Source organism: Oncorhynchus gorbuscha, linkage group LG08 (genome assembly GCF_021184085.1).
Source record: "Oncorhynchus gorbuscha isolate QuinsamMale2020 ecotype Even-year linkage group LG08, OgorEven_v1.0, whole genome shotgun sequence".
Taxonomy (NCBI): Eukaryota; Metazoa; Chordata; class Actinopteri; order Salmoniformes; family Salmonidae; genus Oncorhynchus; species Oncorhynchus gorbuscha.
In genome coordinates, this window is record NC_060180.1 from 68,840,647 (window position 1) to 68,856,551 (window position 15,905).

Here is a 15,905-nt window from a genome sequence, read left to right on the forward strand (position 1 = left end):
AAAGATTGCAGCGTCATACCCATGAAGATTAGAGGATGTAATGGCTGCCAAAGGTGCTTCAACAAAGTACTGAGTAAAGGGTCTGAATACTTATGTAAATGTAATATTTAAGTTTATTTTACATTTGCTAAAATTACTAATAACGTGTTTTTGCTTTGTCATTATGGTTTATTGTGATGTCATTATGGTGTATTGTGATGTCATTATGGTGTATCGTGTGTAGATTGATGAAGAACCAGTGAAGAACAAACACCATTGTAAATACAACCCATATTTATGCTTATTCATTTTATCTTGTGTCATTTAACTATTTGTACATTGTATATATATATATATAATATGACATTTGTAATGTCTTTACTGTTTTTAAACTTCTGTATGTGTAATGTTTACTGTTCATTTTTGTTGTTTTTCACTTTATATATTCACTTTGTATGTTGTCTACCTCACTTGCTTTGGCAATGTTAACACATGTTTCCCATGCCAATAAAGCCCTTGAATTGAATTGAATTGAATTGAAGAAAAAAACGATCTAATACATTTTAGAATTTGGCTGTAAAGTAACAAAATGTGGAAAAAGTCAAGGGGTCTGAATACTTTCCAAATGCACTGTAGGCACTCTTCATGCAAAGTGTAAGGCTACCGATAAGGCTGTATGGAAGAACTTACTAGCTAGCTAACACTTCCACACTGGGTTTTGTAACCATTTGAGAGGGAAGCTAATGCCATTTCACTCAGTGGGGTATATTATTATCAACAGTAATGAATGGATACATTGCTACATTGTTGCCTTGCAACTGATGACTATGTAAAGCAGACTGCTTCACAACCTGAATGGAACAATACTGTCAAAACAAGGTGTAAGTAGCTAATGTACTCACACCGCCGGGTGACACCGTTAACACACTTCTGCTCTTCTTCATCCTCAGTGGTGTCAATCAGTCAGTCTCTCTCTTCTTTCATAAACTCCTCTTCTGTCCCTTCTTCACTGGGCACCTCTACCAACGCACCTGACCATGGAGATGGAGGGAGGGATGGAGGGAAAGAAGACCATTAAGTTAAGTAATCAGACAGTAGTATCCCTTTAAGTGGTGAAGTTATCAGCAGTGGTGGGATGACTTCTGACACAAACCAAGAGCGTATAAAAGGCAAGAGGCTACTCTTATAGGAATTTTACGTCGCACAGCTATCGTACTGCTTGAGAGTAGAGTGAACACCAGAGCACATGGAGGCTGCTGAGGGGAGAACGGCTCATAGTAAAGGCTGGAATGGAATGGAGTGAATGGAATGGAGTGAATGGAATGGTTTGAAGTGTCTGATACCGTTCCATTCATTCTGTTCCAACCTTTACTTTGAGCCCGTCCTCCCCAATTAAACACAAATGCTGTAATACCTTTGGAAGCCCTGCTGTTTACACGACATGCTGGGTCTCTGTAGAAAATTGAGTGAAGAGGAACCATTAGAAAACAATAGGGTTAATCATGAACAAAGTAGGTTGAAGGGTGTGACGGTTAATCAATCCACAGCAATCAATCTTGTACCGTCACACACTGTGCCTGAAGGTCTTGGCCTGTACAGTCTGTAATCTTTGAACTACAGGACTTCAGCTGGGGGCTTGGAAAGAGCTCAATAATAAATCAGGAAAGGGCGGTACATCTTTGAGGACAAAGTCAATATCTGACACCATTATGGATTTTTTTTAGTGACAGGGAGAATTTGCGTCATAGTGATAAAGTTGACAAAAAGTCCATATAATATGTTGGCCATTATGGATTTTTTTTAGTGACAGGGAGAATTTGCGTCATAGTGATAAAGTTGACAAAAAGTCCATATAATATGTTGGCCTGTCTGGTGCTCCAAGGCTAGTGTGGAGGTGAGTGACCTGGAAACACAACGGACAGTGGCTCTGCTAGGGGCCATTTAACTGATATTGTAATTATAGGTCATATTTACTAGAAATGTGGAAACATGGACAGTTACTTTAAAGTGGCTATTGGAAACAATTACGTGGTAGGATCACTGAAAGGTCAGCCCACTCACTCCCTTATCAACTGACCCAGTTGTTAAAATGACCTTACCAGTCCAATACATTGAACTGTACTGTCTGACGCTATGATTCACTGTGCCCTTAGCGTAATGGCTGTTGACATTCAACATTAAATGTTTGTGAATGTGGCCCTAAATTTCATCAGGTAGAAATATTGGAGTGAGTAAAACATATTTTTTTTTAAACAAGAAAGCAATAGGAGTGCTACTGTATCTGGGGAAATTATATATTGCAGATTTAGAAGCAAATGACTGACTCCGTATATCCGTTATCCATAAAATATCAAGTAGCCTCGTTCAGAATCAGTTTTCTTGCCATTCAGATTCCTACATTTCCCGCAGAACATATTCCACTGTCCTATGTAGTTGTCATGAAGGAATTCAATTAACTATTCAAAAGAGATTCTTAAGTTTCATAATTTTATGTTCATTAATGAGGGAAAAAAATTGCAGTTTTTTTTCCATTTTCCTGAAAAGTTTCTGTTTTGGAAATGGGAGGTTTTAATCTGACAGTGACAACATATTGATATAGAGATATACAGATATAGAGATATACAGATATACAGATATAGAGATATACAGATATAGAGATATACAGATATAGAGATATACAGATATAGAGATATACAGATATAGAGATATACAGATATAGAGATATACAGATATAGATATACAGATATAGAGATATACAGATATAGAGATATACAGATATAGAGATATACAGATATAGAGATATACAGATATAGAGATATACAGATATAGAGACATACAGATATAGAGATATACAGATATAGAGTTGGGGTCTGAAATGATTGACACCCTGGATGAAAAGGAGCAAAACTCGCTCACCTTAAAACATTCTTAGTTTTACTGAAGCCAGGTTAAAAGATTCAACTGTTTCGGCTTTCAATGGCCTTCATCTAACAGTAAAATTCATCATTTCAGCCACTGAAGGCCGAAACGTTACTCTTTAAACCTTGCATCAATAAAACAATGCATTTTCTGGCCTCCCGAGTGACACAGTGGTCTAAGGCTAGCTGTGCCACTAAAGATCCTGGTTTGAGTCCAGGCTCTGTCGCAGCCATCCGCGACCGGGAGACCCATGGGGCGGCGCACAATTGGCCCAGTGTCGTAAGAGGGAAGGGTTGGCCGGCTGGGATGTCCTTTCCCCATTGTGCTCTAGGGACTCCTGTGGCGGGCTGGGCGCATGCACATTGATACGGTCACCAGGTGTACAATGTTTCCTCCGACACATTAGTGCGGCTGGCTTCCGGTTTAAGTGGCCATTTTGTCAAGAAGCAGTGCGGCTTGGTTGGGTTGTGTTTCAGAGGACGCACGGTTCTAGACCTCCACCTTTCCCAAGTCAGTATGGGAGTTGCAGCGATGGGACACGACTGTAACTACCAATTGGATACCACGAAATTGGGGAGAAAAAAAAGTAATATATATTTATATATTATAAAAAACAATGCATTGTGTTGCATCTTTTCCTTTCGACAATCTTTAAAAATATATATATATATTATTTAACTAAGTCAGTTAGGAACAAATTCTTATTTACAATGTTTGCCTACCCCGGAACTACATTAATTTCTAATGTAACGCTGAGTTCTTCTTGCAGCATTGCGTTGCAGAGGCAGTTGCAGTGCGTTCTGTGGTGCATAGGATGGAACGAACGTATGGGTAGACGGCTTGACAGAAATGGTAGCAGAAGGTGAATATTTAACTTAACTTCTGTTGCACACATCCAGATGACGCTGCGTACCCCTGTAGGTCTGATCGAGGCGCAAAGCTTTGATCACACAGAGTCATTGCGCAAAATAGGATTTATTTAATATTTATTTAACTAGACAAATCAATGACAGCCTACACCAGCCAAATCTGGGACAATTGTGCGCCGCCCTATGGGACTCCCAATCACGTCCGGTTTTGATACAGCCTGTAATCGAACCAGAGTGTCTGTAGTGACGCCTCTACCACTGAGATGCAGTGACTTAGACCGCTGTGATACAGCCTGTAATCGAACCAGAGTGTCTGTAGTGACGCCTCTACCACTGAGATGCAGTGCCTTAGACCGCTGTGATACAGCCTGGGATCGAACCAGAGTGTCTGTAGTGACGCCTCTACCACTGAGATGCAGTGCCTTAGACCGCTGCACCACTCTGGAGCCCGATGACTCTTATAAAAGAAATAATTCAAACACTGAGCATAACCTTAAATGAGAGCCAATTCACTGCCAGGGTGCTTGAGAGCCTTTCTCATTGGCTGTCACCACCGGCAGTCTCTCATGCCCATCGAACGTTGGCCAAGTTCTTCAGATATTTTCATCTGCTACACTGCCACCGCTTCTGCTTCGATTTATTTCAGTCTCACTGTGTCAATTAAGACCATGCACAGAGCACGCCAACACAGCCTTCAGCCTTTCATCCACTTAAACCACTTACCCATGGAGTCGGTAAAGCCACACCCAGATATGATTTGGCAGACACATCAAAAGCCAAACCTGTGTGAAAAGCATTACGAGACATCGAGATTTGTTGGTATTTTATTATGATCCCCATTAGCTGTTGCAAAAGCAGCAGCTACTCTTCCTGGGGTTCAGCATTACATTTACATTAACATGAAACGTAATACAGAACGACATGAAACGTAATACAGAACGACATGATATACAGAACATCCATAGACAAAAACGGCTCAAGGACAGAACTACATAACTGTTTTAAAAAGGCACACGTAGCCTACATATCAATACATACACACAAAGTATCTGGGTCAAATAGGGGAGAGGCGTTGTGCCGCGAGGTGTTGCTTTATCTGTTTGTTTTTTTAACCAGGTTTTCTGTTTATTTGAGCAATATGAGAAGGAAGGAAGTTCCATCTCATAATGTCTTTAAGAGACCCTTTGTAAAACAGCCGTCACTACATTCAAAACATTTTTAAAAAATCCATCTATAGCAGAGGTGGGCAATTCCAGTTCTTGGGGGCCTGATTGCCGTCACAGCCCCAACTAACACACCTGACTTCAATAATCACCTCATCATGATCTTCAGTTTAGAATGTAATCAGTTTAATCAGCTGTGTTTTCTAGGGATGGAGAAAAAGTGTGACACCAATCAGGCCCTGGCGGACTGGAGTTGCCCACCTCTGGTCTACAGGGGAACAGTGGGTTAAACTGCCTTGTTCAGGGGCAGAACGACAGGTATTATTTACCTTGTCAGCTCAAGGATTTAATCCAGCAACCTTTCGGTTACTGGCCCAACGCTCTAACCACTAGGCTACCTACCTCACCTCCACTCAAACCACTAGGCTACCCGCCTCCCCTCCACTCTAACCACTAGGCTACCTACCTCACCTCCACTCTAACCACTAGGCTACCTGCCACCCCTCCACTCTAACCACTAGGCTACCTGCCACCCCTCCTTTCTAACCATTAGGCTACCAACCTCCCCTCCACTCTAACCATTAGGCTACCTACCTCCCCTCCACTGTAACCACTAGCCTACCTACCTCCCCTCCACTTTAACCACTAGGCTACCTACCTCCCCTCCACTCTAACCACTAGGCTACCTGCCGTCCCTCCACTCTAACCACTAGACTACCTGCCACCCCTCCACTCTAACCACTAGGCTACCTGCTGCCCCTCCACTCAAACCACTAGGCTACCCGCCTCCCCTCCACTCTAACCACTAGGCTACCTGCCACCCCTCCACTCTAACCATTAGGCTACCAACCTCCCCTCCACTCTAACCATTAGGCTACCTACCTCCCCTCCACTCTAACCACTAGGCTACCTGCCGCCCCTCTACTCTAACCACTAGGCTACCTGACTGCCCCTCTACTCTAACCACTAGACTACCTGACTGCCCCTCCACTCTAACCACTAGACTACCTGCTGCTCCTCCACTCTAACCACTAGGCTACCTGACTGCCCCTCCACTCTAACCACTAGGCTACCTGCCGCCCCTCTACTCTAACCACTAGACTACCTGACTGCCCCTCCACTCTAACCACTAGGCTACCTGACTGCCCCTCCACTCTAACCACTAGGCTACCTGACTGCCCCTCCACTCTAACCACTAGGCTACCTGACTGCCCCTCCACTCTAACCACTAGGCTACCTGCCGCCCCTCTACTCTAACCACTAGACTACCTGACTGCCCCTCCACTCTAACCACTAGACTACCTGCTGCTCCTCCACTCTAACCACTAGACTACCTGCTGCTCCTCCACTCTAACCACTAGGCTACCTGCCGCCCCTCCACTCTAACCACTAGACTACCTGACTGCCCCTCCACTCTAACCACTAGACAACCTGACTGCCCCTCCACTCTAACCACTAGACTACCTGACTGCCCCTCCACTCTAACCACTAGGCTACCTGACTGCCCCTCCACTCCACTAACCACTAGACTAACCACTAGGCTGCCCCTCCACTCTAACCACTAGGCTACCTGACTGCCCCTCCACTCTAACCACTAGACTACCTGCTGCCCTCCACTCTAACCACTAGACTACCTGCCTCCCTCCACTCTAACCACTAGGCTACCTGACTGCCCCTCCACTCTAACCACTAGACTACCTGACTGCCCCTCCACTCTAACCACTAGGCTACCTGCCTCCCCTCCACTCTAACCACTAGACTACCTGACTGCCCCTCCACTCTAACTAGACCCCTCTCCTCCACTCTAACCACTAGACTACCTGCTGCCCCTCCACTCTAACCACTAGGCTACCTGACTCCCCTCCACTCTAACCACTAGGCTACCTGCCACCCCTCCACTCTAACCACTAGACTACCAACCTCCCCTCCACTCTAACCATTAGGCTACCTACCTCCCCTCCACTCTAACCACTAGGCTACCTGCCGCCCCTCTACTCTAACCACTAGGCTACCTGACTGCCCCCTACTCTAACCACTAGACTACCTGACTGCCCCTCCACTCTAACCACTAGACTACCTGACTGCCCCTCCACTCTAACCACTAGGCTACCTGACTGCCCCTCCACTCTAACCACTAGGCTACCTGCCGCCCCTCTACTCTAACCACTAGACTACCTGACTGCCCCTCCACTCTAACCACTAGGCTACCTGACTGCCCCTCCACTCTAACCACTAGGCTACCTGACTGCCCCTCCACTCTAACCACTAGGCTACCTGACTGCCCCTCCACTCTAACCACTAGACTACCTGCCTCCCCATCTGGACTCTAACTTGTGTCACTGAGACTACCTGACTGCCCCATCCACTCTAACCACTAGACTACCTGCTGCTCCTCCACTCTAACCACTAGACTACCTGCTGATGTGGAAGGGACCTCCACTCTAACCACTAGGCTAAATGCTGATCACGCCCCGTCTACTCTAACCACTAGACTACCTGACTGCCCCTCCACTCTAACCACTAGACAACCTGAATCTGCCCCTCCACTGAAACCACTAAACTACCTGACTGCCACTCCACTCTAACCACTTGGCTACCTGACTGCCCTCCACTCTAACCAATAAAAACTACCTGACTGCCCCTCCATAGGACATAAAATACTAAACTACCTGACTGCCCCTCCACTCTAACCATTTCTGAGGCTGACCAACCTCCCTCCACTGATAACCATTAGGCTACCTACCTCCCTCCACTGATAACCACTAGGCTACTGGCCCCTCTACTGATAACCACTAGGCTACCTGACTGCCCCTCTACTCTAACCACTAGACTACCTGACTGCCCCTCCACTCTAACCACTAGACTACCTGCTGCTCCTCCTGACTCTAACCACTAGGCTACCTGACTGCCCCTCCACTCTAACCACTAGGCTGACCTGGAGCCCTGGCTTTCTGACTCTAAAACTAGACTACCTGACTGCCCCTCCACTCTAACCACTAGGCTACCTGACTGCCCCTCCACTCTAACCACTAGGCTACCTGAGGCTGATAAAGGACTCTTTCCACTGATAACCACTAGGCTACCTGACTGGCCCTCCACTCTAACCACTTTCTGAGGCTACCTGCCGCCCTCTTTCTAACCACTAGACTCCTGGCTGCCCCTCCACTCTAACCACTAGACTACCTGGCTGCTCCTCCACTGATAACCACTAGACTACCTGCTGCTCCTCCACTCTAACCACTAGACCTCTGCCCCTCTACTGATAACCACTAGACTACCTGACTGCCCCTCCACTCTAACCACTAGACAACCTGACTGCCCCTCCACTCTAACCACTAGACTACCTGACTGCCCCTCCACTCTAACCACTAGGCTACCTGACTGCCCCTCCACTCTAACCACTGACTACCTGTACTGATAATCCACTCTAACCACTGACTACCTGACTGCCCCTCCACTCTAACCACTATACTGTTTCATCTATTCAACCTGACTGCCCCTCCACTCTAACCACTAGGCTACCTGACTGCCCCTCCACTCTAACCACTAGACTACCTGCCGCTCCTCCACTCTAACCACTAGACTACCTGCCTCCCCTCCACTCTAACCACTAGACTACCTGACTGCCCCTCCACTCTAACCACTAGACTACCTGACTGCCCCTCCACTCTAACCACTAGGCTACCTGACGCTCCTCCACTCTAACCACTAGACTACCTGACTGCCCCTCCACTCTAACCACTAGGCTACCTGACTGCCCCTCCACTCTAACCACTAGACTACCTGACTGCCCCTCCACTCTAACCACTAGGCTACCTGCCTCCCCTCCACTCTAACCACTAGACTACCTGCCTCCCCATCTGGATGCTTTGATCTTGTGTCAAGGTGATGAGAAAAGGTGGGAAACGACAAAGGTTTCATGTGGGGGTTCATCAACTCAGAGACCACACCCCACTACAGCATGAGGAATTATCATAACCTCAACATCAAGACCACCTCTACACGGACTGCCTGTTGATGTGGAAGGGACCGGTTACCGTGGCAACGGGGCACTTAAATGCACCGGGCAAAATGCATGATCACTTGCCGGGACGTTCAAGTGGCAGGTAAGGGTTAGTGGATTATATTTTTACCCCAGCGCATAAAATGGCTCCGCAATACCCTAAATATGGATCTGTAGTCCAGTCGGAATCAGTGCTCGACTTTCACTGAAATAGGTTCAAATCAAATCACATTTTATTTGTCACTGAATACAACAGTTGTAGACCGTTACTTACGAGCCCTTAACCAACAATGCAGTAAAAAAAAAAAAAAAAAAAAAGAGAAACAAAAGTAACAAATAGGACATAAAATAAATAAATAAAAAGGACATGATGCCATTTCAAATTGTTGAGAGGCCTGGCTTTCTGAAGCTGATAAAGGAGAGGTCTGGCTTTCTGAGGCTGATAAAGGAGAGGCCTGGCTTTCTGAGGCTGATAAAGGGAGAGGACTGATAAAGCCTGGCTTTCTGAGGCTGATAAAGGAGAGGCCTGGCTTTCTGAGTCTGATAAAGGAGAGGCCTGGCTTTCTGAGGCTGATAAAGGAGAGGCCTGGCTTTCTGAGGCTGATAAAGGAGAGGCCTGGCTTTCTGAGGCTGATAAAGGAGAGGCCTGGCTTTCTGAGTCTGATAAAGGAGAGGGCCTGGCTTTCTGAGGCTGATAAGTCTGAGGGAAGCCTGAGAGGAGTCTGGCTTTCTGAGGCTGAAAAGGAGCTTTCTGAGGCTGATAAAGGAGAGGTCTGGCTTTCTGAGTCTGATAGCGGAGAGGCCTGGCTTTCTGAGTCTGATAAAGGAGAGGCCTGGCTTTCTGAGGCTGATAAAGGAGAGGTCTGGCTTTCTGAGGCTGATAAAGGAGAGGTCTGGCTTTCTGAGTCTGATAAAGGAGAGGCCTGGCTTTCTGAGTCTGATAGGCCTGGCTCTGAGTACTGATAAAGGAGAATAATGGCTTTGTGCCGTCTGAGGAGAGGTCTGGCTTTCTGAGGCTGATAAAGGAGAGGCCTGGCTTTCTGAGTCTGATAAAGGAGAGGTCTGGCTTTCTGAGTCTGATAAAGGAGAGGCCTGGCTTTCTGAGGCTGATAAAGGAGAGGCCTGGCTTTCTGAGGCTGATAAAGGAGAGGCCTGGCTTTCTGAGGCTGATAAAGGAGAGGTCTGGCTTTCTGAGTCTGATAGCGGAGAGGCCTGGCTTTCTGAGTCTGATAAAGGAGAGGTCTGGCTTTCTGAGGCTGATAAAGGAGAGAGTCTGGCTGGCTTCTGAGGCTGATAAAGGAGAGGCCTGGCTTTCTGAGGCTGATAAAGGAGAGGCATCAGGCTGGCTTTCTGAGGCTGATAAAGGAGAGGCCTGGCTTTCTGAGGCTGATAAAGGAGAGGTCTGGCTTTCTGAGTCTGATAAAGGAGAGGTCTGACTTTCTGAGGCTGATAAAGGAGGTCTGGCTTTCTGAGGCTGATAAAGGAGAGTTCTGGCTTTCTGAGGCTGATAAAGGAGAGGTCTGGCTTTCTGAGTCTGATAAAGGAGAGGATGGCTTTCTGAGGCTGATAAAGGAGAGGTCTGGCTTTCTGAGGCTGATAAAGGAGAGGTCTGACTTTCTGAGGCTGATAAAGGAGAGGTCTGGCTTTCTGGACTGATAAAGGAGTTCTGGCTTTCCAGGCTGATAAAGGAGAGGTCTGGCTTTCTTCGAGTCTGATAAAGGAGAGGTCTGGCTTTCTGAGGCTGATAAAGGAGAGGTCTGGCTGAGGCTGATTGAGAGGTCTGGCTTTCTGAGGCTGATAAAGGAGAGGTCTGGCTTTCTGAGGCTGATAAAGGAGAGGCCTGGCTTTCTGAGGCTGATAAAGGAGAGGTCTGGCTTTCTGAGGCTGATAAAGGAGAGGTCTGGCTTTCTGAGGCTGATAAAGGAGAGGTCTGGCTTTCTGAGTCTGATAAAGGAGAGGTCTGACTTTCTGAGGCTGATAAAGGAGAGGTCTGGCTTTCTGAGGCTGATAAAGGAGAGTTCTGACTTTCCGAGGCTGATAAAGGAGAGGTCTGGCTTTCTGAGTCTGATAAAGGAGAGGTCTGGCTTTCTGAGGCTGATAAAGGAGAGGTCTGGCTTTCCGAGGCTGATAAAGGAGAGGTCTGGCTTTCTGAGGCTGATAAAGGAGAGGTCTGGCTTTCTGAGGCTGATAAAGGAGAGGTCTGGCTTTCCGAGGCTGATAAAGGAGAGGTCTGGCTTTCTGAGGCTGATAAAGGAGAGGTCTGGCTTTCTGAGTCTGATAAAGGAGAGGTCTGGCTTTCTGAGGCTGATAAAGGAGAGGTCTGGCTTTCCGAGGCTGATAAAGGAGAGGTCTGGCTTTCTGAGGCTGATAAAGGAGAGGTCTGGCTTTCTGAGGCTGATAAAGGAGAGGTCTGGCTTTCTGAGGCTGATAAAGGAGAGGTCTGGCTTTCTGAGTTCTGATAAAGGAGAGGTCTGGCTTTCTAGACTGATAAAGGAGGATTATGGTCTGGCAGAAAATTTCCAGATACTGTGAAAACTCAAACTTGATACTGGGAAGATGAGGCTGATAAAGGAGAGAGTCAATCAAGTCTGGTCTTTTCCGAGGCTGATAAAGGAGAGGTCTGGCTTTCTGAGGCTGATAAAGGAGAGGTCTGGCTTTCTGAGGCTGATAAAGGAGAGGTCTGGCTAACACTGCACTGATAATACTGATAACACTGATAGTACTGATAATACTGATAGTACTGATAATACTGATAACACCGATAACTGTTAACACTGATAGTACTGATAACACTGATAGTTCCCATATCAGTGTTAACCAATAACTGTTAACACTGATAGTACTGTTAACACTGTTAACACTGATAGTACTGATAGTACTGATAGTACTGATAACCGTGATCATTTTGGTCACTATAATCGTGATATTAAATTTTCATACTGTTTCATCTCTATTCAACACTAGTGAGACTCATGTCGCCTACGGTAGGGCCTGCAGTATTTAGAAAGATATGACGTGACTCTCTGCCAATAATTACATTTAGAGGATTGGAGGATTCTAAATTCAAACCAAAAGCCGCCTCGTGGGTCTCCCGGTGCCGGCCGACACAGGTATCTGTAGCAACGCATTTTGCATTGCGACGCGGTTACTTAGACAGCTGAACCACTGGGGAGGCCCCATCCACTGGGGAGGCCCCATCCACAAAGTATCAAGATACAGAGAGCTGTTAGTGAAGGTATATTGTCCTGCCAATAGCCCATAATGGGTTATAATAATACTGTACATGGTGTCCAGGTCAGGATAACCAAAACATTTCTTTATTAAAGATCAGAAAGAATGTTGATACTTATTTATTTTGATCCAAAGCCATGAATGAGTGAGTCACTCAGCTTTATGTAGGTGCTGAGGCTATATGACTGAGTCACTCAGCTTTATGTAGGTGCTGAGGCTATATGACTGAGTCACTCAGCTTTATGTAGGTGCTGAGGCTATATGACTGTGCCATCAACTTGACAATATATAATGATATTTTGGAGGTTATTTAGTTTTCAAGAAAACGAAAGTGAAAAATCGTTGCAACGATTTGTTTACCTTCATTAGACAACTTTGCTCCAATATTTCTGTAATTCAGTGATATTTATTCCCACAGTAATTCGTTATGGATCCATAACTAAATAAACAAACATTGGCATTTTGAAAGTGTATTTATATCACTCACTAAGAACAGCGGGAACGTTTCTCTAGTCGGCTCCATTATTAGTGCATTATTAGGGCCCACCCCCCAACACCCCCACGGGCTAGGTCCGTCTTCTGTGTGTGGCTCTGAGGCCCATCCCGTGACCCCTGCAGCTGGAGAACTGCAAGTCCCATTGTGCGCCACTCGGGAGCCATGACCAGTATGACCAATATATATATTATCCTGCTAATAACAGGGTTAATAATATATCTGTGAGAATATCCAACTGGCTTTTATATCATTTTAATTATTAATAATAATAATAATAATACATCTCTTTGATTAAAAAAATAACAATATTTTGGAGATGATTTTGTTTACAAATAACGTAAAATTATTGAGAAAAAGGCCATTCTTGAACATGGGGTGAGACATTGTTACTAATTTGTAAATAAAGCCAGTTTGTTATTTAGAATTATTTATTTAAATTTTTAGAGAGAGAAACCAAAAACCTAGTCATCTCATGGTTCACTCAGTCAAGGCCGGCACGGGTATTGAACCAGCATCTGTAACAACACAGCTTGCACTGCTATGCAGTGTCTTAGACCGCTGCATCACTCAGGCACTGTACAATGTGACCTGTCGGGAGTAGGCTACAATACTACAGTAAGAGCAAAAATAATCCTAACAAAATAAAATTAGTGTAACAACAGTTTTAGTAATTAATACTGAAGTAGTGCACAATTATCAGTTTCTATTTAGGTTTATGTCACTCATTCATTGTCAGTTAGAGACACAGTAGGACCCAAAAGCATAATCAGTGCTCTAACTCCCCCTCGAGCTGGTCTGGAGCAATGAAGTGGTGACACAGGGTACCGTACTAAACCACAAATGACTTCTAAGTCCCGCAGAATAATCGCAAAACTTTTAGTGGAGCAACCACTGTATATTCCATGTGCGGCATGTTATGCTTCCATGCCCTGCCTCCAGTCCACTTACCCATATCTGAACAAGAGAGCCTCATCCATTATGCTTCCATGCCCTGCCTCCAGTCCACTTACCCATATCTGAACAAGAGAGCCTCATCCGTTATGCTTCCATGCCCTGCCTCCAGTCCACTTACCCATATCTGAACAAGAGAGCCTCATCCATTATGCTTCCATGCCCTGCCTCCAGTCCACTTACCCATATCTGAACAAGAGAGCCTCATCCGTTATGCTTCCATGCCCTGCCTCCAGTCCACTTACCCATATCTGAACAAGAGAGCCTCATCCATTATGCTTCCATGCCCTGCCTCCAGTCCACTTACCCATATCTGAACAAGAGAGCCTCATCCATTATGCTTCCATGCCCTGCCTCCAGTCCACTTACCCATATCTGAACAAGAGAGCCTCATCCATTATGCTTCCATGCCCTGCCTCCAGTCCACTTACCCATATCTGAACAAGAGAGCCTCATCCATTATGCTTCCATGCCCTGCCTCCAGTCCACTTACCCATATCTGAACAAGAGAGCCTCATCCATTATGCTTCCATGCCCTGCCTCCAGTCCACTTACCCATATCTGAACAAGAGAGCCTCATCCATTATGCTTCCATGCCCTGCCTCCAGTCCACTTACCCATATCTGAACAAGAGAGCCTCATCCATTATGCTTCCATGCCCTGCCTCCAGTCCACTTACCCATATCTGAACAAGAGAGCCTCATCCATTATGCTTTCATGCCCTGCCTCCAGTCCACTTACCCATATCTGAACAAGAGAGCCTCATCCATTATGCTTTCATGCCCTGCCTCCAGTCCACTTACCCATATCTGAACAAGAGAGCCTCATCCATTATGCTTTCATGCCCTGCCTCCAGTCCACTTACCCATATCTGAACAAGAGAGCCTCATCCATTATGCCTCATCCATTATGCAAGAGAGCCTTCCATGCCCTGCCTCCAGTCCACTTACCCATATCTGAACAAGAGAGCCTCATCCATTATGCTTTCATGCCCTGCCTCCAGTCCACTTACCCATATCTGAACAAGAGAGCCTCATCCATTATGCTTCCATGCCCTGCCTCCAGTCCACTTACCCATATCTGAACAAGAGAGCCTCATCCATTATGCTTCCATGCCCTGCCTCCAGTCCACTTACCCATATCTGAACAAGAGAGCCTCATCCATTATGCTTTCATGCCCTGCCTCCAGTCCACTTACCCATATCTGAACAAGAGAGCCTCATCCATTATGCTTTCATGCCCTGCCTCCAGTCCACTTACCCATATCTGAACAAGAGAGCCTCATCCATTATGCTTTCATGCCCTGCCTCCAGTCCACTTACCCATATCTGAACAAGAGAGCCTCATCCATTATGCTTTCATGCCCTGCCTCCAGTCCACTTACCCATATCTGAACAAGAGAGCCTCATCCATTATGCTTTCATGCCCTGCCTCCAGTCCACTTACCCATATCTGCCTCATCCATTATGCTTTCATGCCCTGCCTCCAGTCCACTTACCCATATCTGAACAAGAGAGCCTCATCCGTTATGCTTTCATGCCCTGCCTCCAGTCCACTTACCCATATCTGAACAAGAGAGCCTCATCCGTTATGCTTTCATGCCCTGCCTCCAGTCCACTTACCCATATCTGAACAAGAGAGCCTCATCCATTATGCTTTCATGCCCTGCCTCCAGTCCACTTACCCATATCTGAACAAGAGAGCCTCATCCATTATGCTTTCATGCCCTGCCTCCAGTCCACTTACCCATATCTGAACAAGAGAGCCTCATCCGTTATGCTTTCATGCCCTGCCTCCAGTCCACTTACCCATATCTGAACAAGAGAGCCTCATCGACATTGCAACAAGTGGTTCTGTGAAAATGTAATTCAATCAGAAGCCACTGCCAGATTTCTGGATTGGACTGCGCTCAGAGTATCCTGTCTTGGCAAATCACGCTGTTAAGACACTATGTGAGAGTGGGTTCTCGGCCCTCACCAGCATGAAAACTAAATACAGGCACAGACTGTGTGTGGAAAATGATTTAAGACAGACTCTCTCCAATACAACCCAACATTGCAGTTATGTGCATCCTTTCAAGCACACCCCTCTCATTAACCTGTGGTGAGTTATTCACGATGAACAAATAAGGTTTTATATGTAAGATGGTTAAATAAAGAGCAAAATGATTGATTATTATTATTTGTGCCCTGGTCCTATAAGAGCTCTGTCACTTTCCACAAGCTGGGTTGTGACAAAAACCTTGGTGCTAGAGGGGGTACAGCTGGAGGTTGAATGTTTGAAGGGGTACGGGA

General features: G+C 46.0%; 1 protein-coding gene across 1 annotated transcript in view; it reads right to left on the bottom strand.

Moving 5' to 3' along the window:
• Window positions 1–15,905, bottom strand: part of LOC124042111 (cAMP-specific 3',5'-cyclic phosphodiesterase 4B-like) — a 135,201-nt gene that overhangs the window by 100,886 nt on the left and 18,410 nt on the right. The window contains exon 2 of the mRNA XM_046360447.1: window positions 882–1,010. Coding sequence (XP_046216403.1) covers window positions 882–923 — 42 coding nt within the window. The 5' untranslated portion in view covers window positions 924–1,010. The remainder of the gene's footprint in view (window positions 1–881; window positions 1,011–15,905) is intronic.